The sequence below is a fragment of the Callithrix jacchus genome, chromosome 7 (genome assembly GCF_049354715.1).
Source record: "Callithrix jacchus isolate 240 chromosome 7, calJac240_pri, whole genome shotgun sequence".
In the NCBI taxonomy this organism is placed as follows: domain Eukaryota; kingdom Metazoa; phylum Chordata; class Mammalia; order Primates; family Cebidae; genus Callithrix; species Callithrix jacchus.
The window spans coordinates 60,505,982-60,531,137 of NC_133508.1; the positions used below are offsets into that span (position 1 = coordinate 60,505,982).

Below are 25,156 nucleotides of genomic sequence, written 5' to 3' on the forward strand. Positions count from 1 at the left end.
AATTCTGTGAGCAGAGGGAGGGAACTCAGCATTTGCAGGGAACCAGGCACTGTCTCTTGTTATACTTGGAACCCTGGTAACCCCATCTTGCAATTAGAAACTGGTTCAAACAGGTAAAATGGGGCCAGGTATGGTGGCTCATACCTGTAATCCCAACACTGTGAAGGATGGAGGCAGGAGGATTGCTTGAGCCACGAGTTCAAGATCAGCCTGAGCAACATATTGAGACTCTGTCTCTACAAAAATTAAAAATTAGCCAGGTCTGATGGCACACCTATAGTCCCAGCCACATGGGATGCTGAGGTGAGAGGATCACTTGAGCTTGGGAGGTCAAGGCTACAGTGAGCTGTGATTATGCCACTGCACTCCAGTCTAGGTGACAGAGCAACACCCTGTCCAAAAAAAAAACAAAAAAACCCCACAGTAGGGGGTCGGGGCACTGTGGCTCATGCCTGTCATCCCAGCACTTTGGGAGGCCAGGTTAGGTGGAGTTCAAGAGTTTGAGACCAGCTTTGGCAACATGGCAAAACCCTATCTCTACAAAAGATACAAAAAAACAAGCTGGGTGTGGTGGCATGTATCTTTAGTCCCAGCCACTTGGGAGGCTGAGGTGGGAGGATGGCTTGAGTCCAGGAAGTTGAGGCTGCAATGAGCCATGATTGCACCACTGTACTTCAACCTGGGCGACAGACTGAGACCCTGTCTCCAAAAAAAGAAAAAAAAGCAGAGGAAGGAGTGAAATTAACATGGCCAAACTCCGTAGCTAATAAAGTGGCAAAAGGAGGGATGTAACACCCTGATTCTCTGACTGCAAGGTTTGTGCCACCTTTCAGTTTCCAGGGGCTGTGAGGGCCCAGTAGTCTCAGCTTACACGGGCGTTCTAATGAGGACAGAAGGAAAATGAATGCAAAAAGGTTGTGCCAGCAAGGACTTAATGAGAACCTGCTGTGGTGGCTCTGGCTGAGCTGCAAGAGCTTCAGCACTTGCTAATGGAGCCATGGGTTTGGCATCAACCCTGCATACAGCAAGTGGACTGGACCTTCCATCAAGCCTACAAATCTGTCCTTTATCAATTAATTAAACATTTGCTGAGCCAGGACCTGTATTAGACCTAATAGACTCTGGCACTACAGTCGGGGAGGAGTAGCTGACTACTGATTATGCACCTACTAGGTGCCACCATTCCTTCCTGTGTATGCTGCCTCTGTTATCACAATGATCCTGTGAGGAAAACAGTCATGGCCCCATTTTTAAATAAATAAAATACAAAATGAGAACTTAAGGTACCATAGTGTCTGCAGAAATAAATTTTTAAAAACTGTTTTAATGAAAATGAGAAAACTGAAGCACAGACAGATGAAGAACTTGCCTAAGGTCACGGAATCAGTGAGCAGTGGTGCTGTGTATTGGCCTGACTCCAAAACACATGTTCTTAGTCACATTTACCATCTCACATACTGACACACATACCCAGTTAGGCCTCTGAAGCAAAGCCAACCTCCAAAACAAAAGATGCCTGAACCAAGGCCACAGAAATTTCTGGTTTTTAAATTTTTATTTATTTTTAATTTTATTTTTATTTTTATTTTTGAGATGGAGTCTTGCTGTGTTGCCTAGGCTGGTGTGCAGTGGCATGATCTTGGCTCACTGCAGCCTCAACCTCCCAGGTTCAAGCATTCCTCCCATCTCAGCCTCCCAAGCAGCTGTGACTACAGATGTGCACCACCACACCCAGCTAATTTTTTGTAGTTTTTTGGTAGAGATGGAGTTTTGCCATGTTGCCCAGGCTGGTCTCAAACTCCTGAGCTCAATCAGTCTGCCTTTGCCTCCCAAAGTGCAGGATTACAGCATGAGCCACCTCGCCCAGCCCCCTGAACTTCTCTATGATGTCTATCATCTCAGCTCTTCGAAGACTAAGGAAAGTTCCAGCCACCAAAATTTTATATCACCATTTCTCAAGCACAGAGTCTTGGGTTGGGGCCTCAGAATATGCATTTAAGAAGCAGCAGCTCAAGTGTTATGGACTAAATGTTTGTATCCCCTCAAAATTCTTATGCTGAAATCCTAAGCCCCAATGTGATGGTATTAGGAAGTGGGCCTCTGGAGGTAATTGGGTCATGTGGGTGGAGGCTTCATGAATAGGATTCTCTTTCATAAGATAAGTGAGAGTTTGCTCTTGCTTCCTGGTCTCCACCATGTGAGGAAATGAGAAGACAGCAGTCTGCAAACAAGGAAGAGGGCCCTCACCAGACACAGGATCTGCCCTCACCTTGATCTTGGACTTCCAGCCTCTGGAACTGTGAGACTTAAATGTTTGTTGCCTAAGCCACCCAGTCTATGGTAAGTTGTTACGGCAGCCTGAACTGACTGAGACACTGAACAATTCTTTTTTTTTTTTTAAGGTGGAGTCTCATACTGTCACCCAGGCTCGAGTTCAGTGGTTCGATTGATCGCAGCTCATGCAACCTCCCACTCCCGGGTTCATATGATTCTCCTGCCTCAGCCTCCTGCCTCTCATGGCTCACCTGTAGCTGGGACTACAGGCAGGTGTGCACCACCAAATTTTGTATTTTAGTAGAGGCAGGGTTTCCCCATGTTGGCCAGGCTGGTCTTGAACTCCTGACCTCAGGTGATCCATCTCCGTTGGCCTCCCAATGTGCTGGATTACAGGCATAAGCCACTGTGCCTGGCCTGACACTAAGCAATTCTTTTTTTTTTGAAATGGAGTCTTGCTCTGTCACCCAGACTGGAATGCAGTGGCATGATCTTGGCTCATCACAACCTCTGCTTCCCTGGCTCAAGCGATTCTCCTGCCTCAGCCTCCCAAGTAGCTGGGATTATAGGCATGTATCACTACCACCCGATTAATTTTTGTATTTTTAGTAGAGACGAGGTTTCACCATGTTGGCCAGGCTGGTCTTGAACTCCTGACCTCAAATGATCCATTTGCCTTGGCCTCTCAAAGTGCTGGGACTACAGGTGTGAGCCACCGCACCTGGCTGACACTAAGCAATTCTTAAAATGTACACTGGCTGTGCGCAGTGGCTCACACCAGTAATCCCAGCACTTTGGGAGGCTGAGGCAGGCAGATCGCGAGGTCAAGTGAATAAGACCATCCTGGCCAACATGATGAAACCCCATCACTACTAAAAATATAAAAATTAGCTGGGTGTGGTGGTGTGTGCATGTAGTGAGGCAGGAGAATTGCTAGAATCTGGGAGGTGGAGGTTGCAGTGAGCTGAGATTGCGCCACTGTACTCCAGTCTGGCGACAGAGTGCGACTCCGTCTCAAAAAAAACCAGAACAAAAAAATGCATACACTGAAGTTTGAGAACTGCTCCAGAGAATTTGCCACAGTGGAATAGCTCTTCACGTCAGGACCCTGGGTCAGGGCTGGGAAGCTTGTAGATTTAGTAGTAAGCAAATACTCGCATGGCCTCCCACTCTGTGTCACTGACTAAGACAGACATGGTAGGCTGGGCACAGTGGCTCACAGCTATAATCCCAGAATTTTGGGAGGCTGAGGTGGGAGATCGCTTGAGTCCAGGAGGTCGAGACTAGCCATAGCAACATAGTGAGACCTTGTCTCCAAAAAATAAAATATTAGGCCAGGTGCAGTGGTTCACGCCTGTAATTCCAACACTTTGGGAGGCCGAGGCAGGCGGATCACCTATGGTAAGGAGTTTGAAACCAACCTGACCAACATGAAGAAACCCCGTCTTTACTTAAAATACAAAATTAGCAAAGTGTAGTGGTGCATGCCTGTAAGCCCAGCTACTTAGGAGGCTGAGGCAGGAGAATAGCTTGAACCTGAGAGGCAAACGTTGTGGTGAGCTGAGATCGCGTCACTGCACTCCAGCCTGGGCAACAAGAGTGAAATTTCATCTAAAAATAAAATAAAATAAATAAAATGTTAGTTGGGCATGGTGGCATGCACCTGTAGTTCTAACCACTCAGGAGGCTGAAGTGGGAAGACTGCTGGAGCTCGGGGAGGTTGAGGCTGCAGTGAGCCAAGACTGTACCACTGAAAGAGCAAGACTCTGTCTCAAAAAAAAAGGAAAGAGAGAGAGACAGAGAGACAGAGAGAGGAGAGAGAGAGAGAGAGCGCGCGAGTCCTTGCCCTCACGAAGCTTTCATCTAGTAGGGAGGCAGTTATCAAATAACTGCACGAATAATTCTTAAAGTATAGGGTTTTGGGCCCTACTAAAGAAATACGGTTGAACAGGTCAAAGGTAGGATCTGGAAACAGGTACTCTTTTGTAGGCCTCCCCCAATAAATTCGATGAGCAGCCTGGTTTGAGAATGCTTAGTGTAGTGGAAAAAGCATGTGTGACCTTTGGAATGAGACCCAGGTTCGAATCCTGCCTCTACTATTTCCACACCTCTTTGAGCCTTAGTTTCTTCATTGGTAAATGGGAATTATGACACTCCACAGGAATTCTTACCAAGATTCAATGACAGAAGGGGAGCCACATTTTAGTGTTCTTCCTTCTTTCCCTCTAAATGTGGAATGAAAGGAAAACATTTTCTTTTTACTGATGGGAATACAGGCTTTAGGGTCACAAGCTAAGAACTATTTTGAGGTTAGCGAGTCCTTCCTGATAACTCAATTTTTAAATTTCTTTTCTTCTTGAAACAGTCTTGCTCTGTCACCCAGGCTGGAGTGCAGTGTGGCACAATCTCAGCTCACCACAACCTCCACCTCCCAGGTTCAAGCGATTCTCTTACCTCAGCCTTCTGAGTAGCTGGGATTACAGGCGCATGTTACCACACCCAGCTAATTTTTGTATTTTTAGTAGAGACAGGGTTTCACCATGTTGATCAGACTGGTCTCCAACTCCTGACCTCATGATCAGCCCGCTTTGGCCTCCTGAAGTGTTGGGATTACAGGAGTGAGCCACCACACCCAGCCATCTGATAACTGAAATCTTAGTCCCTGCTTCCCCAGACAGAGTTAGTTTGGCTTTTCTGTTTTGGGGCCCCATTCTTATTTTTTCAGGTCCCTTAGACTATAGCTCCCAACAACCACTAAAAAGGAAATCTAATTTCTTCTTAGGGTCACAAACTCAAATACCAGGGGTTTGGTATGTGACAGCAGGCACTGATGGGAACAGAAAGAAAAGAAAGTGATTCACGCAGCTTCACTTTATTGCTTCTAGGTAGAAGACAGAGCCCAGTGTTGCCACCTCTTCTGGATTTAAAGAAAAAGGCTGATGGGTACAGTGGCTCATGCCTGTAATCCCAGAACTTTGGAGACCAAGGCAGGTGGGTCACTTAAGGTCAGGAGTTTGAGATCGGCTGCCAACATGGTAAAACTGCATCTGTACCAAAATATACAAAAATTAGCCAGGCATGGTGGCATGAGCCTGCAGTCCCAGCTACTTGGGCGGCTGAGGTAGGAAAATCACTTGAACCTGGGAAGCAAAGGTTGTAGTGAGCTGAGGATGGCCCACTGCACTCTAGCCTGGGTGACAAAGTGAGACCCTGTCTCAAAAAAAAGAAAGAAAGAAAAAAAAAAGAATAGGTTTGATAGTTGTTCTCAACTAGAGGTGACTTTGTCCCCAGTAAGACACTTGGCAATGTCTGGAGACATTCTGGTTGTCACAATTGTGGGGGAGCTATGGGGATCTAGTGGGCAGAGGCCAGGGATGCTGATACCCATGCTACAATGCACAAGACCATGCCCCTCCCCCAACAAAGAATTATCTGGCCGAACATGTAAACAGGGGCAAGGTTGAGAAACCTTGGACATGGTTCTGTTGCAGCAACAGCCACCAAATCTCAGTGGCTTGCAACAACAGAGGTCTCACCGCCTGTCCATTATGGGTCTGATACAGATCTGCTTTATGTCGTCCTCACTGAGGGACCCAGGCTAAGGGAGATGCCATCCCTATGCTTGTAAAATTTTCAAGACAAGTGGAGAATATCAATATATTATTAACATTAATTATAATAATAAAAATATAATTTTTTTTGAGACATAGTTTCGCTCGTTACCCAGGCTGGAGTGCAATGGTGCGATCTTGGCTCACCACAACCTCCGCCTCCTGGGTTCAGGCAATTCTCCTGCCTCAGCCTCCTGAGTAGCTGGGATTACAGGCACGCGCCACCATGCCCAGCTAATTCTTTGTATTTTTAGTAAAGAAGGGGTTTCACCATGTTGACCAGGATGGTCTTGATATCTTGACCTCGTGATCCACCTGCCTTGGCCTCCCAAAGTGCTGGGATTACAGGTGTGAGCCACCGCGCCCGGCCTAAAAATATAATATTAATTACAATATTGATACAACTAAGTTATGTCTAGAAGTGACATCTGTCATTTCCATCATATTTCATTGGCTGTATCTAAATTCATGGGGGCGAGGAAGCACAATCCATCCATGTGCCTGGATGCAGAGAATTGGGAATATTTGCTAATAGTATTAGAGACTCCAAAGGTTGGGTGCACCAAAACCTCAGAAATCACCACTAAAGAACTTATTCATGTGATCAAACACCCCCTGTTCCCCAAAAACCTACTGGGAAAAAAATTTAAATCCTGAAAAAAATGTATGCTGACAGGAAAAAAAAAAAAAAAAAAAGACTCCAAAGGTAATCATGACAGCCTGGGCTCTAGATAATCCACAAGGCTTGGAGCAGGGCAGCTATTGGCACAGACTGTGGACTCAGACTCGGCTTCAAACCCCACACTTTCTAGGCGTGTGGCCTTGAGCAAGTCACTTAATCTGTTTCTCAGTTTCTTCCTCAAAAAATAAGGAAAATAAATCAACCTTGCAGTGTTAAAACATGTACAGTGCTGGCTGGGTGTGGTGGCTCACACCTGTAATCCAAGCACTTTGGAGGCCAAGGCAGGTGGATCACCTGAGGTCAGGAGTTCAAGACCAGGCTGACCAACATGGTGAAATCCTGTCTTAAAAAACAACAACAACAACAACAACAACAAAATGTACAGTGCTTAGTACAGTGCCTGGCATACAGAAAGCACTCAGGACAGTTAGCCAGGATGAGATGATGATGATGAATTAGCAAGGCGCCAATCACAGAGTGGGCATTTAGTAAATAGTTGTTATAACCTAAGCTTTGAGGAAAACGATTTGCCCAAGGTAACACAGCTGGTAAGTGCAGCATGGTGGTAAAGAACCTAAGCTCTGGGGTCTAAGCCTGGCATATTGTATATCATAAATGTCAAATAATATTTGGAGGAGGTTCTGTGTGGTTAATAACATGGACTTGACAGCTTGCACCTATAATCCCAGAACTTTGGGAGGCTAACACGGGCGGATCCCTTGATCCCAGGAGTTTGAGACCAGCCTTGGCAATATGGCAAAACTCTGACTCTACAAAATATACAAAAATTAGGCATGGTGGTGTGTGCCTGTAATCCCAGCTACTTGAGAGTCTGAGGTAGGAGGATCACTTGAGCCCAGGGGGTGTCAAGGCTGCAGTGAGCCAAGATCACAACAATGCACTCCGGTCTGGGTGACAGAGCAAGACCTTGTCTCAAAAAATAAATAAATAAAAATAACATGGACTCTGGAGGCTGACTGCCAGGTTCAAATCCTAGTTCTTCTACTAACCACCTGTATGAACTTGAGCAAGTAACTCAGCCTCTCTGTGTCCCAGTGTTCTCATTTATAAAATGAAGATAATAAAACACCTACAATTATGAAGATTAAAAAATAACATAAGCCCTCAGGACCCATATGGTTGTTAGCTGCTACATTATTACTATGCCCTCAGTTTGCTACAAAGAAGCATTCAAAAGTAACAGAAAACAGTTAACACTTAGTATCATTTCACTCAGCCCAACTGAGGTAGAAGAAAATGGATACAAATTCAGCAATCCTTGAGCTAAGGAAATGTTTACAACCAGCGGTGGTTGCTCAGGCCTGTAGTCCCAGCACTTTGGGAGGCTGAGTCCAGCAGATCACTTGAGTGACCAGCCTGGGCAATGTGATGAAACCCCATATCTACAAAAAATACAAAAATTAGCTGGGCATGGCTACTCAGGAGGCTGAAGTGGGAGGACTGGTTGAGCCCAGGAGGTAGAGGCTGCAGCGAGGCAAGATTGTGCCACTGCACTCGAGCCTGGATGGCAGAGTGAGGCTCTACCTATTACCAAAAAAAAAAAAAAAGTTTCTAAATGAAGCAATGGGAAAAAGAAAAATCTTGGACACTTTTCTTACCTGTCCCAGTGTAGTCCTAGAAATCAGTGAGAATTCCCATTTGTCCTCAGAGATTCCTGTAACATAGGAGTGCAAGAGTGGGGACAGTAAGCAGAGGCACAAGGCATTACTTCCAAATCACAGCTAAGCCTCCCCGGCAATCCTGGCCGGCTCCTTCCAAACCCAACCAGATGGGGGCGTTGAGCTGACAGTCTTGCTGCTGGCAACAGTGTGAGGCAGGTGTGAGGGCACAGTAGAGATGCTCCTCCACTTGTCAAGGAGCATGCTGAATTCTTATCACTTTTGCACCACAGTAAAGTCACAAAGTCATAAGTTGAACTGTCATAAACTGGGGATTATCTGCATTCCCCTCATTATCTGAGGGGGATATGTTCCAAGACTCCCAGGGGATGACTGAATGAATAGTACTGAACCATATATGCACAGTACTATGTTTTTTTTCCTATACATACATTCCTTTTTTTTTTTTTTTTTTTTTTAAAGATGGGGTTTCAACGTGTTGGTCAGGCTGGTCTTGAACTCCCGACCTCAGGTGATCCACCCACCTTGGCCTCCAAAGTGCTTGGATTACAGGTGTGAGCCACCACACCCAGCCTTCCTATACATACATTCCTATGGTTGTGTTTAATTTATAAATTAGGCACAATCAGAGATTAACAACTAGGGCTAGGTACAGTGGCTCACGCCTGTAATCCCAGCACTTTGGGAGGCCAAGGTAGATGGATCACCTGAGGTCAGGAGTTCGAGACCAGCCTAGCCAACATGGTGAAACCCCATCTCCACTAAAAATACAAAAATTAGCCAGGCATGGAGATGCGTGCCTGTTATCCCAGCAAGTAGCGGGGCTGAGGCAGGAGGATCGCTTGAACCTGGGAGGCGGAGGTTGCAGTGAGCTGAGATCATGCCACTGCACTCCAGCCTGGACAACAGAGTAAGACTCTGTTTCAAAAAAAATAAATAAATAAAAGAGAGATTAACAACGAATAATAAAATAGAACAAATATAGCAATATGATATAATAAAGTTATCATGCACTGTGGTCATAACTTTTGCAGTTTCTGTTTTTTTTTGAGACGGAGTTTTGTTCGCTCTTTGTTACCCAGGCTGGAGTGCAATGGTGCAATCTCAGCTCACCGCAACCTCCGCCTCCTGGGTTCAAGCGATTCTCCTGCCTCAACCTTTTGAGTAGCTGGGACTACAGGCTCACTTTACAGGCGCGCGCCACCATGCCCAGCTAATTTTTTTTTTTTTTTTTTTTTTGTATTTTTAGTAGAGACGGTGTTTCACCTTGTTGACCAGGATGGTCTCTATCTCTTGACCTCGTGATCCACCCGCCTCGGCCTCCCAAAGTGCTGGGATTATAGGCGTGAGACGCTGCGCCCAGCCTAACTTTTGCAGTTTCATGTGTGGCAGCAAAACTAGCAGGTATTTCTTTTTTCTTCTTCATAATTTCACAGACAGAAGATTCATTCTTACCACAGATCTCAGCGACCTCAGTACCTTTTTTCTTTCCTTATTAAGTTGAGAACGTCTACCTTTTTCATTTAAAGGAAGAACTTTATGGCTTCTCTTTGCTATATCCAAATTGCTAGCATCACTACTCTTACACTTTGGGGCCATTATTAAGTCAAATAAGGGTGACTTGAAAACAAGCACTGCAATACCATGGCAGTCAATCTGATAACCAACGGGGCACTTACTTAGTAAGTGACTAACCAACAGGGAGTGTGTACGGCATGAAGACGCTAGACAAAGGGACGATTCAGGTGGACAGAGCGGGACAGCACAAGACTTCATCATGCTACTCAGAATGGTGTGCAATTTAAAACGTACAGATGGTGCATTTCTAGAATTTTCCATTTAATATTTTTGAACAGTGGTTGACTGCATGTAACTGAAATCACAGAAAGCAAAACTGAGTTGGGGGCGGAGGAGGAAGGTGGCTGCAATAATAGCTTCTCCCTGTGGACCAGCTGTTACACAAAACACTTTTCATGTGTTATTTCCCATTGTTATCATAACACTCCACAACACAGGAACTCTTATTATCCCCACTTTATATAAGACAAATCTGAGGCCTAGAAAAAAACACAAATACATTTTAAAAAAAATCTGAGACCTAGAGAGGTTAAGCAATTTGCCTAACAGGCCAAACCTAATATTTGCAGGACTGGGGCAAGAGTACAGCTGAAGGCATACTTAAAAAGTTATAAATTACACTAATGAACTATTAAATAAGACAATCTATTTTGCTATGCCGATAAACAAACCTTCACAATTACCTGGAAGGCCACATTCACATTTTTGGGCCTCTGAGAGCTCTGTATTAAAAGGTGGTGGGAGGCAGAGAGCAGGACCCCAGCCCTGCCCCCTTCTCTTCATATCCCTAAATCTGTTTGTCTGGCAGGGCCTTGTGTCCATACATGCTGAGGTCCCAACCTGCATGCTCACACTCTGTTCGGGTCCCTCAGGTATCCACACAATGAATGACAAAAGAGCCACACCAACGGACAACAAAAAGTATCACGTTGTAAAATACCAAGAGAAGATCTTAAAAAGTTCCAGAAATCAGGGTGGGGAGGAAACCCATACAAAGAATCCGGAGTCAGAAAAGCACTGTATTTATCAATGTTAGAAAACAAAAACAGAGGAATATCTTCACAATTATGAAAGAATTCTATTCACAGCCAAACTACTAATCAAATACAGTAGAATAAAGCCATTTTCAGTGCCACTTAACATGTATGGCAGCACAGTAGCCAGCCACTAAAGTGGCCTCTAATGATTTCTACCTCCTGGTATCTGCGCCCTTATGAAGTTCCCACACACACTGAATATGACAGAATGGCCAATATGGGACTTCTGGGGCTAGGTCATAAAAGACATCGGTGGTTTCTACCTTACTCTTAGATCACTTGCTCTGATGAGAGCCCACTGCTGTATCATGATGACACTCAAACAGTACTATGGTGAGGTCCACGTGGCAAAGAACTGGGGCCTCCTGCCAACAGCCTGTGCAAATTTGCCAGCCGGGGCTCCTCCAGCCCTGGCCAAGCCTTCACATGATTTCAGGTGCATGAGAGACTCCAAGCCAGAACCACCCAGCTAGGATGTTCTCAAATTCCGAACTCAAAGAAACTGTGAGATGATAAATGTTAACTGTTGTTTTAAGCCAGAAGTTTGGGAATAATTTGTTACACAACAAAAGACAACTAAAACAGACCTATTGGGAGGGGAGGAGCCACAGTATTTTGTAGTTCTTCCAATCAAGAGGTGAAGTCTACAGTCTAGCTCTCCACTTCAGAATTTGGATTTGGCTGTGAAACTTGTTTTGGCTGATGGGTCATGATAGAAAGATTACAGAAACAAGGGTTAAAAGGTGCTTATGCTAATCCACAGGATCATGAGAATGAATCAGTGTTTGTTGTTTGAAAGAACAACAAACACTGTTTGAACAGTTGTGGTTTGAATAAAGCTATCAAGTTTTAGGGGTGATTTGTTACAGAGCATAAGCTAATTGATACAACATATTTACTTTGTGTGGACTTCCCTGCCTCAGCCTCCCCACCCTAACCAGGAAACTATGGATGTGTTTCAGGAACACTACATGATGTGTTCAAAGCCTGGTTACTTCCTAACTTTACTTGGTCTCAGGCAAGTTAATTTACCTCTTTCAGCCTCAGTTTTCCTCAACTTCAAATTGGAACAGTAGGTAATAGTACTTAACTCTTTTTTAAAAAAATTTTTATTTATTTATTTTGAGAGAGAGTCTCACTCTGTTGCCCAGGCTAGAGTGTAGTAGTGCCATCTCAACTCACTGCAACCTCTACCTCCTGGGTTCAAGTGATTCTCCTGCCTCAGCCTCCCAAGTAGCTGGGATTACAGGCATGTGGCACCATGCCTGGCTAATTTTTGTATTTTTAGTGCAGATGGAGTTTCACCATGTTGGCCAGGCTGGTCTCGAACTCCTGACTTCAAGTGATCCACCCGCCTCAGCCTCCCAAAGTGTTGGGGTTACAGGTGTGAGCCACCATGTGACAAATAATTGAGATGAACGACTTAATGTACTTAGCACAGAGTGCTCAAATAAATCATTAATGAAGGTAATAGGAAAAAAGTCAAAATAGGACAGTCTTTCCAGAGAAAGGCTACTGAGTTTATCAGTCAAGTAAATATTTATTACATGTTTGCCACATTCCAGATCCCTTACCTATAACTGTGACCTAAAAGCAGAAATAATTCATGACACTGAGCTATTTTGAATCAAAACTAAGCTTGCTTATTGCACAAGCAACGAAAGGAGGACATCAAAAAATATATATATATATATATTTTTTTTTTTGAGACAGAGTCTTGCTCTGTCACCCAGACTGGAGTGTAGTGGCACAATTACACCTCACTGCAGTCTCACCCTCCCAGAGTCAGGAGATCCTCCCACTTCAGCCCCCAACCCAGCTGGGCCCACGGGCATGAGCCATCACACCAGGCTAATGTTATTATTTCTGTAAAGATGAGGTCTCCCTATGTTGCCCAGGCTGGTCTCAAACTCCCGGGCTCAAGTGATCTTCCCACCTTGGCCTCCCAAAAGCACTGAAATTACAGGCATGAGGCACCACGCCTGGCTCAAAAATATTTTTGAGCGGAACTTGAAAAAAATGGATATATTGGTCTATATTTCACAAGCCCCGCTGAGCACTTCAGAGCCAGATGTGAAGGGAAGTGGGTAGCCAAGGTATCCCATAACTCTCTTTCTGTATCCTTTTCCCCACCAGGGAGTAGGAAAACAGTCTATCCTGAAAACAAAATTATTTCACTTCTAAACAGTGGCTTTTAATTATTTTGATCTCAACCCACAATATGAAAAACACATCATATTGTGCCTGAATACAAACTCAAAACTGAAACAAAAGTTTCATCAATTGAGACTTGAAATATGTGATACATTCTATTGTGTTGTGTGTGTGTGTGTTTAATGTTGGTCACAATCCTCTAAACAGATTTTAAAACCTATTGATAGGTCACAACCAGCTGTTTGAAAAAAGGACTCTGAAATATCACATGGGGGAGGAAACATAAAGATCATCTAGTCCAATCCCTTCACTTTACAGGCGGTGAACTGAGTCTCAGAGACATCAAGTCACTTGCCCAAGGCCACGCAGCTAGTAAGCGGCTATGCTTGGAGTTGACTTAATAACCATCTGGCTACTGAATGCCTATCATGTGTCAGACATTTGCTGAGGTTTTTTTTTTTTTTTTTTTTTTTTGAGACGGAGACCCAGTCTGTCGCCAGGCTGGAGTGTGCAGTGGCTCGATCTTGGCTCACTGCAACCTCCACCTCCCGTGTGCAAGCGATTCTCCTGCCTGGGCCTCCCGAGTAGCTGGGACTACAGGCGTGCGCCACCACGCGCAGCTAATTTTTGTATTTTTAGTAGAGACGGGATTTCACCATGTTCGCCAGGACGGTCTCGATCTCCTGACCTCGTGATCCACCTGCCTCGGCCTCCCAAAGTGCTGGAATTACAGGCGTGAGCCACCGCGTCCGGCCTGCTGAGTTCTTTAATTGCATTGTTTAATACTCACTGTGATCCTATGAAACAGATATTATTCTGTCCACCTTACAGACGAGGGAACGGAGTCTCAGAATAGGGGAAATGACTGAAGTTGTAACAACGGCCAGTAGCAGACCAAGGACTAGTCTCTTAAGTTTGGCCATGCATAAAGCCCCGTGCTCTCAAGCTCTAACTCAGCTATCAAGAAAGTGGTTATGCAAATAGGCCTGGTAGCTCTTGACACCTAAGCGTGCGTATGTGGGACAGCGATAAGCTCCCGTTCTCCTGTCTCCAGGGCCTTGTCATTCCGCACGCTTTTCTCTATCAGCTCGCAAAGAAACGTGGCAGTCAAGGAAGAGAGCACAGTCTCCAGCCTCGAGGGGGAGGACAATTCGAATCAGAACACCCATTTAACCTCTCTGTCTTTCCGTTTCCACACCTGGGAAGCTAGGACAGCAGCAGCTTCCAGCGCCAGGGCTGAAGGAGTCAACAAGAACTCTGGTACGTGGGAGGCGCGCGTCTAACGTCAGTTCCGCCCGCCCCCGTCCCCGCCCCCGCCTTCTTCTCGGGCGCATGCGCCGCTTAGGGGCGCCTTTTACGACGCGGCGGACGCGGCGCGCTTGGCGGCCGGAGCTAAACTGAGCGGAGCCGGGCAGAGGTAGCGCGGCTAGCTAGCCAGGCTGAGAGGACGCGCAGGTGGCGGCGTCGCCATGTCGCACGGTCACAGCCACGGCGGGGGCGGCTGTCGCTGCGCCGCCGAACGGGAGGAGCCGCCTGAGCAGCGTGGCCTGGCCTATGGCCTGTACCTGCGCATCGACCTGGAGCGGCTGCAGTGCCTTAACGAGAGCCGTGAGGGCAGCGGCCGCGGCGTCTTCAAGCCGTGGGAGGAGCGGACCGACCGCTCCAAGGTGGGCCGCCTGGGGCCCGTGGCGGGGGGGGCGGGGTCCGCGTGGGGCCTTGGGCAGTCCGTGTACTCATTACTGGTGTTAAAAATAACGACACCCTGGTTGCCAAGCGCTTTTCCGTGCCTGTCTCCTGCCAGCTCTTTGGGAGGCGAGCATATAGGGAAACAGACCGAGAAGGAAAGGGAACAGTTTTGTCGCTACACAGTCTAACGCTCTATTCCAGGACTGTGTGGGTTAGAGAGGATGACGGTGAGGGCCATTGGTCCTAATGGCTGCCTCCTCATGTCACCTGGCGAAGACGAGCTAGGGAGATGAAAAGTGTTTCCCGTGCAGAGCAAAGGTTCTTTACATTGTGGGGTCGGTCGCAGGCCCCATTGCTATCTATTTGAAAGCAATGGACCTTCTCCCCAGAAAAATGCACATTAAGCACCTACCTTTCAGTTCACACTTCAGGAGGCTTTTCGACCCTTGACATTTATTCCTGGGGTTTTTATTAAGAACCTTCCAGTTGGATGGCCTGTGGCTGTTAGGACACTGGATGAGACTGATTAGCTTCAAGTTAGTAAGTTTTGGAAAACCAAGGGAGAGTGACTATTCCCATTGCACCCCAGTTGTAGAACAGGGTGGGAGATGCCTGAAATTGTAGGCTCTCAGCAAATATTTGTTGCTTTCTCCTCCCCCCTCCCCATCCCCTCCAGTTTGTTGAAAGTGATGCAGATGAAGAGCTTCTGTTTAATATTCCGTAAGTATCTCCCTGGTGCCTACCTCAGGCTGAATAGGCTGTGCCCAGTTGCCTCCTCAGATGGATTCCTTCACTGGTTGTGTCAAGAGCACACATTTGCTTCTAGAAACGGGATAACTTACTTAGGTGGGTTTGAGGAGAAAAGCATCATAGCTTTTTTGGTGCAGACTGGAAACAGATGTATTTGTTGACCAATACCTGAGAAATCGAGGTAGATTTCTTAGAATTGTAGAATGCTAGAGGTAGACAGGATCTTAGAAATTATGTAGTACAGTTTGACAGATGAGTAAACTGAAGCCCATACAGGGGAAGGGTCCTTCCCAGGGTCACACAACTAAACAGGTATTCAAACCCAGGTTGACAACCTTCTTTTTTGCATTCTGGCAGATTTACGGGCAATGTCAAGCTCAAAGGCATCATTATAATGGGAGAGGACGATGACTCACACCCCTCTGAGATGAGACTGTAAGTGGCAAAGGCTTAGGTCCTCAAGGAGCTCCTAACTCTCTCTCTTTCCGGTAACATTTTATTCCAGAATAGTATCATTTTTCTTCTTACTGGGTTTAACATTTCCCCTTTTAAAATGTCTTGATCCTGTTCTCATTCTGCATTGGAATACACATATTTCTTCCTGAATTAATGGGTTTTTTAGATTAAGCATTTTTAGCCCCAATAGCTTGTCTCATATTTCAAAGCACTTACTATGACACGATTCATTCAGAGAGCATTGTGTAAATGTCATTTGTTGATGATTTTGCAGTTTTTTTAATAACTAGCTGGAGATCTTATATGATCTTTATGGAGTCTATTCTTGGGGTTAGCTTCAACATTTTTCCTTGCTATTTCATACAGTAATGGTCTTAGCCTGTCTTTTATTGACATAGAATTACTCCACCTGAATTTGTGTGGTATTTAGTTAGCAAAGTTGTGTATACCTCTTGCAACACTGAATCTTTTGCCACCAGAGCTAGTATTCTTTTTGGCAGCTTACCTTATTCCAGGACAGCCTTCCTAAAAGAAAGGGAAAACTGCTTTTTGAGTGTTGGAGAAACATAAAAGAAGAACTTTACATTTAAAAATTTCAGGCCAGGTGCAGTGGCTTATTCCACAAAACCAATAAAAGATGATAAATAGGGCGGGCATGGTGCCTCACACCTGTGGGAGGCTGAGGCAGGCGGATCACCTGAGGTTAGGAGGTTGAGACCAGCCTGGCCAACCTGGTGAAACCCTCTCTGTACTAAAAAGACAAAAATTAGCCGGGCGTGGTGGTGTGCACCTGTAATCCAGCTACTAGGGAGGATAAGGCAGGAGAATTGCTTGAACCTGGGAGCCAGAGGTTGCATTGAACTGAGATCTGACCACTGCACTCCAGCCTGGGTGACAGAATGAGACTCCATCTCAAAAATAATAATAAAAATTCAAATCCCAGCACTTTGGGAGGCCGAGGCGGGTGGATCACTTGAGGCCAGGAGTTCAAGATCAGCCTGGCCAACATGGTGAAAACTGTCTCTACTAAAAATACAAAAATTAGCTGGGCACAGTGGTACACCCCTGTAATCCTAGCTACTGGAGAGGCTTAAGCATGAGAATCACTTGAACTGGGGAGGTTCAGGTTGCAGTGAGCCGAGTTTGTGCCACTGCACTCCAGCCTGGGCAACAGAGCTGTGTCTCAAAAAGAAAAATTTTTTTTCATCTGAAAAATTGATCAATTTAAGTGGACTTTAGAGAGATTTAAGATAGTGATACTGGCTGGGAACAAGTGGCTCATGCCTGTAATCCTGGCACTTTGGGAGGCCAGGGATACATAAAATTAGCTGGGCATAATGGCAGGCACCTATTATGCCAGCTACTTGGGATGCTGAGGCAGGAGAATCACTTGAACCCAGGAGGCAGAGGTTACAGTGAGCCAATATCGTGCCTCTGCACTCCAGCCTGGGTGACAGAGTGAGACTGTCTCAAAAAAAAAAAAGACTATAGTTGAATATTAGAAACATGAATTTGAAAGCAAATCCATGTATTTAATCATTTTAAGGAAATAGTACCTTTGATCTGATGCTTTTGGAGCTTGAAAGCTGATGGACTGACCTAAGAATATTAGATATCCATGCTGCATTGTGATTTAGAGGGTGGGCTCTGGTGTAAACTGGGTTCAAATAATGGCTGTACACTTGCTAGCTTCATGACTTTGAGACCTTGCTTAGCTTCTCTATGCTTCAGTTTTCTCATATGTAACATGGAAATGGTAACAGTGTATACCTCAGATTGTGGAGAGGCTTAAATGAGTTATAACATGTAAAGAGTTTAGATTAGGTCTGGAACATAGTAAGTGCCCAATTTTGGTTGAACAGACACAAATACATAGCCCTCAGTTCTTTTATTTTATACAACAGTGGGGCTGATTGAATGGATTGCATAGCCCTCAGTTCTAAGCACACTACATATATTATACTTTGTCAAATGTAAGATGTCATTAATTGCAAAATGTACCATTATTTTATATACAAGTAATACAGAAAAACAATTCAACTATGACATGCTATTGACACATCCAGAAAAGTCAGATTGAGAGTATTAAATCAGGGAAATTTGAACACAGATGAGGTGTAACGTATTTAAAAGATTACCATTCAGCTGGGCGCGGTAGCTCATGCCTATAATCTCAGCACTTTGGGAGGCTGAGGCCAGCAGATCACCTGAGGTCAGTTCAGGACCAGCCTGGCCAACATGGCAAAACCCCATCTCTACTGAAAATACAAAAATTAGCTGGGTGTGGTGGCAGGCACCTGTAATCCCAGCTACTCAGGAGGCTGAGGCAGGAGAATCACTTGAACCTGGGAGGTCGAGGTTGCAGTGAGCCAAGATCACACCACTGCATTCCAGTGCGGGCGACAGTGCAAGACTCTCTCAAAAATAAATAAATAAAATAATTACCATTGGGCTGAGTACAGTGGCTCATGCCTTAATCCCAGCACTTTGGGGAGGCCAAGGCCAAAGAATCACTTGAGCCTAGGAATTAAAGGTTACAGTGAATTAAGATCATAAAATCATACGCTGTCCTCTAGCTTGGGGAACAGAGAAAAGCTTAAAAAATATATATATTTTTATTTATATATTTTGAGATGGGGCCTCACCTTGTCACCTGGGCTGGAGTACAGTGTTGCAGTCATAGCATACTGCAGCCTCAGTCTCCTCAGCTCAAGCAGTCCTCCCACTTGGGAAGCAGCTTCCCAAATAGCTGGGAATACAGATGTGTGCCACTATGCCCAGCTAATTTATGTATTTTTTTTTTACAAAGATGGGGTTTTGCCATGTTGCCCAAGCTGGTCTTGAACTCCTGGGCTAAGCGGTTGGCCCACCTCAGCCTCCCGATGTGCTGGGATTACAGGAGTGAGCCACTGCACCCAGCCAAAAAAAAATTAAAAAAGAATTGCTGTTAATTTTATTTTTTTGACACTGTCAATCGTAAAATGGTATTACATCCACCCCGCTCCCGACCTTTTTTTTTCGAGATGAGGTCTCACTCTGTCACCCAGGCTGGAGTGCAGTGGTGTGGTCTTGGCTCACTGCAACTTCTGCCTCAGCCTCCCAAGTAGCTGGAATTACAGACGCCTGCCACCAAGTGTGGCTAATTTTTGTATTTTTTATAGAGATGGGGTTTCGCCATGTTGGCCAGGCTGGTTTTGATCTCCTGACCTCAAGTGAGCTACCATGCCCAGTCTAAAAGCCCTTTTTAGAGGTACATACTGGAATACACACACACACACACCCCCCCCTACCTCAAGAGGTACATACTAGAATACACACACACACACACACGCGCGCGCACGCAACCTCTGCCTCCTGGGTTCTGATAGGAAAAATCTACATAATGTCAATCATTGAAGATAAGTGAAAAGTATGTGGAGATTCATTCATATGTTCTCTCTACTTTTGTATAAGTTTGAACTTTTCCATATTGAAGTTTTTAAAATATATGCATCATTTAGAGTTGATTCAGTTTCATCTCCATACCAATTGTGTGGAATACGTACTATTACTATTCCCATTTTACAGATGAGGAAACAGAGGTTAAATCAGGTGCCCAAATTTACTCAGCTGGTAAGTGACAGAGCCAGGCTTGAAACCCAGAAAGTCTAGCTCTAGATTTTAACTACAGTTCTATACTGCTTCTCATTATTCTGCTCATAAATGTTCACTGTTGTTATTATTCTGTGGTGCGTCATTCTTAGAAACACTTTGAAGTAAACATTTGCTTTCTTAAATTACATGCATTTGCTCCAGCTAATATCTAGGCCTCTTCTGTGTGGGTGTGTTAATAAAACATCCTGGAGTTGGTGGGGATATGTGGCTTAGTCTTTGAGAATTTGTGGGTTGTAGAGACATCTGCTTTTTAGATTACCTTTTTTTTTTTTTTAATAGAGATTTTCACTTTGGTGGCCAGGATGGTCTCGATCTCCTGACCTTGTGATCCGCCCACCTCAGCCTCCCAAAGTGCTAGGATTACAGGCGTGAGCCACTGTGCCCAGCCTAGATTATTCTTTCAAAAACATTTTCTTCTCTAGCATTTTACTTTTTATTTATTTTGAGGCGGAGTCTCACTTTGTTACCCAGGCTGGAGTGCAGTGTCACGATCTCAGTTCACTGCAACCTCTCTAGCAGTTTAGATGTGAGGTTGCAGTCTTTCATGTTCTTTCAAAATGGAAACCCTCAAATTGTTTTCTGGAATTTTTTTTTTAAGAACTGTAAGGTGACTGAGTATATGGTGTAGTTTTTGGACACAAAAAAATGCTTGAGCATTAGGTTACGTGATCTTTTATCTCTTAACTGTGTGTAGTATGTTTCTGCCAAAGTATGCATTTTTCCCATGAGTAAGCTGTTTTATTTAATAACATCCTCAGTTTGGTCTGAATGTGCTGAGTTATTTATTTTCTCCATGCATTTGCTGCATGTGACCTAGTTTGAGCCGTCTCTTTGTGTATTGCTTCTCATGTGATATTAACCCACTCAAAGATTTCACAGAGTTATGTTGCAGATCTCAGCTCTTTTTTTGTTAGATTAAAGGTATTCGTAGTCTGGGCATGGTGGCTAATGCCTGTAATTCCAGCACTTTGGGAGACTAACATGGTGGATCACCTGAGGTCGGGAGTTTGAGACCAGCATCACCAACATGTTGAAACCCTATCTTTACTAAAAGTACCAAAATTAGCTGGGTGTGGTGGTGTGCGCCTGTAGTCTTCAGCTACTCGGGAGGCTGAGGCATGAGAATCACTTGAACCTGGGAGGTGGAGGTTGCAGTGAGCCACCCATTGCATTCCAGCCTCGCTGACCCAAAAAAAAAATATGTATTTGGAGATATTTGTATATAAGTGCCAATAAAATGCCATTTCTAAAATTTGACCCCTAAATTCAATCTCTTATTGATAGAACCAAAGCCATTTAAGCAGTCAATAGAAAGATTTGAAAACCTGAAACGTGATAATGCACATTTCTTGACTTTTCTTCCCTTTCCTTTCTTAGGTACAAGAATATTCCACAGATGTCCTTTGATGATACAGAAAGGGAGCCAGATCAGACCTTTAGTCTGAACCGGGATCTTACAGGAGAATTAGAGTACGCTACAAAGTAAGTATGGGGCCTGTCTTCCATTTTCTATGGCTTCTTAGATGGCTCGCCATTTATTTTTGGCCAGTCTCCTGCTCTCTTAGCATCAGAAATGAGTTCAAACAGTGGAAGAGACTTGATCTTTGACTTGGTCAATTTTTGGCAGAAATTTAGTGCAAGCCACAGACTTGTTAACTTGGAAGCAATTGGCAGGTTTGAATGAACTCCTAGGGTGGTTTTAGTAAAGATGCTTTCAGAATTCTTCTTTGCATAGTGAGCTTACAACAGGCAGAGTTAATGTGACTGCTGTATCTCCTGTTAGTTTAGTTCAACACTAAATGTGCTTTAGAATCCCTGCTGGGTTATGCAGCATTTCTTGTTCCTGTTCCTTGAGGGCAGGAGCAGTGTTTATCCCTACTGCCTTGGACAGGATCTGGCAGATGCTTAGTAAATGGTCATTGAATTAGAACTCCAAGTGTTCTCTGACTTTGCTTGGGTTTTATGAGTTGGAGCTAAATTTTGTTTTACATGGTGTTGAGATACTCATTGAACTGTAACTTACATCTTCTTTCCTTATTCCTGCCATCCTCTAGAATTTCTCGTTTTTCAAATGTCTATCATCTCTCGATTCATATTTCAAAAAATTTCGGAGCAGATACCACGAAGGTCTTTTATATTGGCCTGAGAGGAGAGTGGACTGAGGTAAGATGAGGTTGGAAAGGTTGTCCCCTCATGTCTGTATATCTGCACACTGTGGTGATAGGAGCTACCAGGAAAGGGAAAAGAGCAAGTGTTATAATTACTCCCAGTTTGTTTATGATTTTTCTTGGTTTTATCAGTATTTTCATTTGACAAACTAAAAGGTATTTTTAAGGAGGTTGAAATTGTCATATTTTTTGGGAAGACAGAGTCTCATTCTGTCACCCAGGCTGGAGTGCAGTGACGAGATCTTGGCTCACTGGGTTCAAGCCTCTGCCTCCTGGGTTCAAGCAATTCTCCTGCCTCAGCCCGCTGAGTAGCTGGGATTATAGGCGCCCACTGCCACGCCTGGCTAATTTTTTTGTATTTTTAGTAGAGAAGGGGTTTTGTCATGTTGACCAAGCTGGTCTCAAACTCCTGACCTCAGGTGATCTGCCTGTCTCAGCCTCCCAAAGTGCTGGGATTACAGGTGTGAGCCACTGTGCCTGGCCTGAAATTGTTATTTATATTAATTTATAGTTTTTCACTTTCAAATTCTTTCAATACTTCTGATAATCTTAACTATTCAGGCACCAGGAATAAGATAATACAATAGACAAGTTCCTGTTCTCATGGTTCCCCCATTATAGTAGGGTGACTGAATCTTCACAGTTACAGGGTAAATCATTGATAATGATCTTTACAGCTTTCCGAAGTTAAAAAGTATCAAAATTGGGTGATACTAGATGACAACTTCTAAGTGTCAAAATTGGGAAATATTAAATGATGACTTCTAGAAAGGAGCCTGAATAAGGACTTCCAGCAATGTGTGTGGTGTGGAAAAAGACAGTTCTTTCAATGGCCGGCTGACCCAGCTTCAATTTTCTCGCAGCTTCGCCGACACGAGGTGACCATCTGCAATTATGAAGCATCTGCCAACCCAGCAGACCATAAGGTCCATCAGGTTACCCCACAGACACACTTTATTTCCTAAGGGCTGGCCAAGGCTCCCACAGAGGCGCCATGTCAGTGAAGATGTACGACTACCTGTTGGGAAGGACAAAGGGATGAGGCTCCAGAGAGAGTTGGCTGCCACAGCCTCTGCCAAGCTTTGTCTTTGGGGCTTGCTGCAGAAACCTGGCCTACAGAAGATAACAACACCACTGGGATGGTTGTGTAGGTGCCAGGGAACAGTCATGGTTTTCTTAGGGCACTGCAGAAATGGGGTCTTGGGCTGGGTGGCATCTGGCAGTCATGGATAACGCTTGCTTTTCTAGTCAATGTGGCCATGTGATTCAAAGTGTCATGTTGCTTTGTGGCAGGAATGTTGTGTGACTTTTTTTTTTTTTTTTTTTAGAGGAAACTATTTGTGGGCTATAGGAAGATTTCCGACGCCTCAGGATTGTGTTAGTAATAGCCATCAGGAGGGTCTCCAACTAGAAACACTTGTTCCTGCTTGCTCCTTTCCCCTCTCATTGTTCAGCATTTTTATCAAGTTTCTCAGCTTGGAGTTGTCTGTCATGCACATGTGTCCTGTTGTTATAGCTAGAAGGGCGGGAGTCTCCTGCTGATACGTGATAGCTTGAGCTTGGGGAGAAGGTCTTTTCCACTGCCTATCTAAGCAGTCTGGGAGAGCATGGGAATCATTTCTGTGTGTGTGGGTAATCTGGTCAGTAAGATTGAGACGTAGTTAAGATTCCCCTTGGAACATCCTTAATGTTTATTAGCTTCTAACTAGTGTTGTAAGTCCAGTGCCAGAATTTGGAGATCCGAGTTCCTCTTTTCATGGCTTTTATTCACTGTGACTAATAAGCTTCCTAATAAATCCTTGCCAGACTTAATGTTTGTACTTTCTTTTGAGTTCATGATAATACTGATGCAACTTGCATTTCGTGGGGAACTGTACTGAACTTTGAAATTTTTTGTTGTTGTTTTGGACTAGGTAGATTATAGGAAGCGCCACAATTAAATCAAGACTGGATCAGTGTCTCCAGGAAAGGTCAAGCTCAATTTTGTACAGTAGGCCAAAAACACTCATACCCATACATGTAAAGAGGAAGGTGGGGCTGAAAACCCGTATTTCACAAAAATTAGCTGAGCATGGTGGCATGCACCTATAGTCCCAGCCACTTGGGAGGCTGAGGTGGGAGGATCACTGGAGCCAAGGAGGTCGAGGCTATTGTGAGCCATGATTGTGCCACTGCACCCCAGCCTGAGGTGATAGAGTGAGACCTTGTCTCAAAAAACCTATATTTCATTTTGCACAGAAGGAAGTAATTTGTAGAATGACATTTACAAAAATAAGGGAGAACTGATTCTGGAGCTCATCAGAAGAAATGAGAGTGAGGAAAGTAATTGAGCAGCTCATGTGGTCTGAAGGTGGACCAAAGACATTGGACTTAAATTTTGAAAGTCAGTTTGGCAATTGGAGAGAATATAAGTATCTAAAAGGGGGATTTGAAATGGTCAGAATTCTCTCCCTTGCAGAAAACAGGAACAGGTGATAAATGGAATTAGTGTTGAATCTGATCCTCTTGGGAGAATTCCTCTGAGGGATTGGCCCATGCTGTTGTTAGGAGGGTTATAGCCACTGCTTCTCCATCCTGTCCTGGGAAAAGTCTGCTACCACCAAACCTTCTTGGCCCTCAAAATTTCTAAAATCAAATCTCAAATCAACTAGAATGCAACTGCGTTCTTGAAAAGCACTAAGAGTCCTATTCACTCAAGACACAGCCTTTTTATTTCAGTTGGATTGTTTATTGGAGTTAAAAGAAGGGTTATGTTTAAATTTGGAGTAGGGGGCAAAATAAGGTTATGAGTCTTAGAGCAGACTAGCCCTTCACTAATTCCACTAATTAAAGCACTAATCACAGCTCCTGGGACCCAGCCTCTGAATTTGAAGCTTTGCTCTGAAGAATTTGTTGAAAGTGCCATGGTGTCTCAGGTGATTGAGGTTGCAGGAGGAAGTGTTCATTTTTCCCTAAGTGGGGACATTACTCCCTTTTTCTTTTGACATTCAGTCCTGAGTCCTTGGCTTGCAGTGGTCCCCTAGGCCGAAAGTTTTCCTGCCCTGAATCCTGGTGTTGCAGGCTCCTTGACCTGTTCAGACTTGGGACCAAATTGCCTCTAGGCCTGGGGGAAAGTGCTTTGTTGTGCTTCCAGCTTTGTACTGTTTTCTTTCTGTTCAAAGAAAATACTAGTATAGGTTAAGCTGGGAGAATGAGTCCCAAGTGGCTGAGGGGCAAGTGTGACTCATTTTGTACTTGCAGATCCCCACACATTCTCAGGGAGATGCTGCATCAACTCACGTTTGCCTCTTCTCTGACTTTTTTGTGGTCCCTGATCCCTATTTCCACTTCCACTTGATAGCAGCGTTATGCACTGTCTGCATGGCATTGCTTGTGAAGGGCAGCGCTAATACTGCCAGTGCCTGTCCAGCTTTCCTGCTACAACCTTTGTATATTTTCCCTAAGTCCTGTTTTGTGTGATTAACAC

The 25,156-nt window shown here is 44.5% G+C and overlaps 1 protein-coding gene and 1 long non-coding RNA gene across 2 annotated transcripts; one reads left to right on the forward strand and one right to left on the reverse strand.

Annotated features, from left to right (window-relative positions):
- Positions 1 to 5,130: 5,130 nt before the first annotated feature.
- On the reverse strand, positions 5,131 to 14,232 carry LOC128932601 (uncharacterized). Its single transcript, XR_008482626.2, has 3 exons — positions 14,175 to 14,232; positions 8,187 to 8,242; positions 5,131 to 5,321 (listed from the first exon to the last, which is right to left on the reverse strand). It is a non-coding gene; the product is annotated as an uncharacterized LOC128932601 (long non-coding RNA).
- Positions 14,233 to 14,325: 93 nt separating this feature from the next.
- Positions 14,326 to 23,502, forward strand: PITHD1 (PITH domain containing 1). Its single transcript, XM_002750420.5, has 6 exons — positions 14,326 to 14,643; positions 15,339 to 15,382; positions 15,770 to 15,847; positions 20,900 to 21,004; positions 21,577 to 21,685; positions 22,554 to 23,502. Exons 1-6 carry the CDS (start codon positions 14,446 to 14,448, stop codon positions 22,653 to 22,655), a joined length of 636 nt encoding a protein of 211 aa, XP_002750466.1. The 5' UTR covers positions 14,326 to 14,445; the 3' UTR covers positions 22,656 to 23,502.
- The last annotated feature ends 1,654 nt before the right edge of the window (positions 23,503 to 25,156 follow it).

Coding starts and splice junctions, on each gene's coding strand:
- PITHD1 (XM_002750420.5), top strand. CDS start 14,446: ATGTCGCACGGTCACAGCCACGGCGGGGGCGGCTGTCGCTGCGCCGCC. Junction 14,644..15,338: donor AGCGGACCGACCGCTCCAAG/GTGGGCCGCCTG, acceptor CATCCCCTCCAG/TTTGTTGAAAGTGATGCAGA. Junction 21,686..22,553: donor TGAGAGGAGAGTGGACTGAG/GTAAGATGAGGT, acceptor ATTTTCTCGCAG/CTTCGCCGACACGAGGTGAC.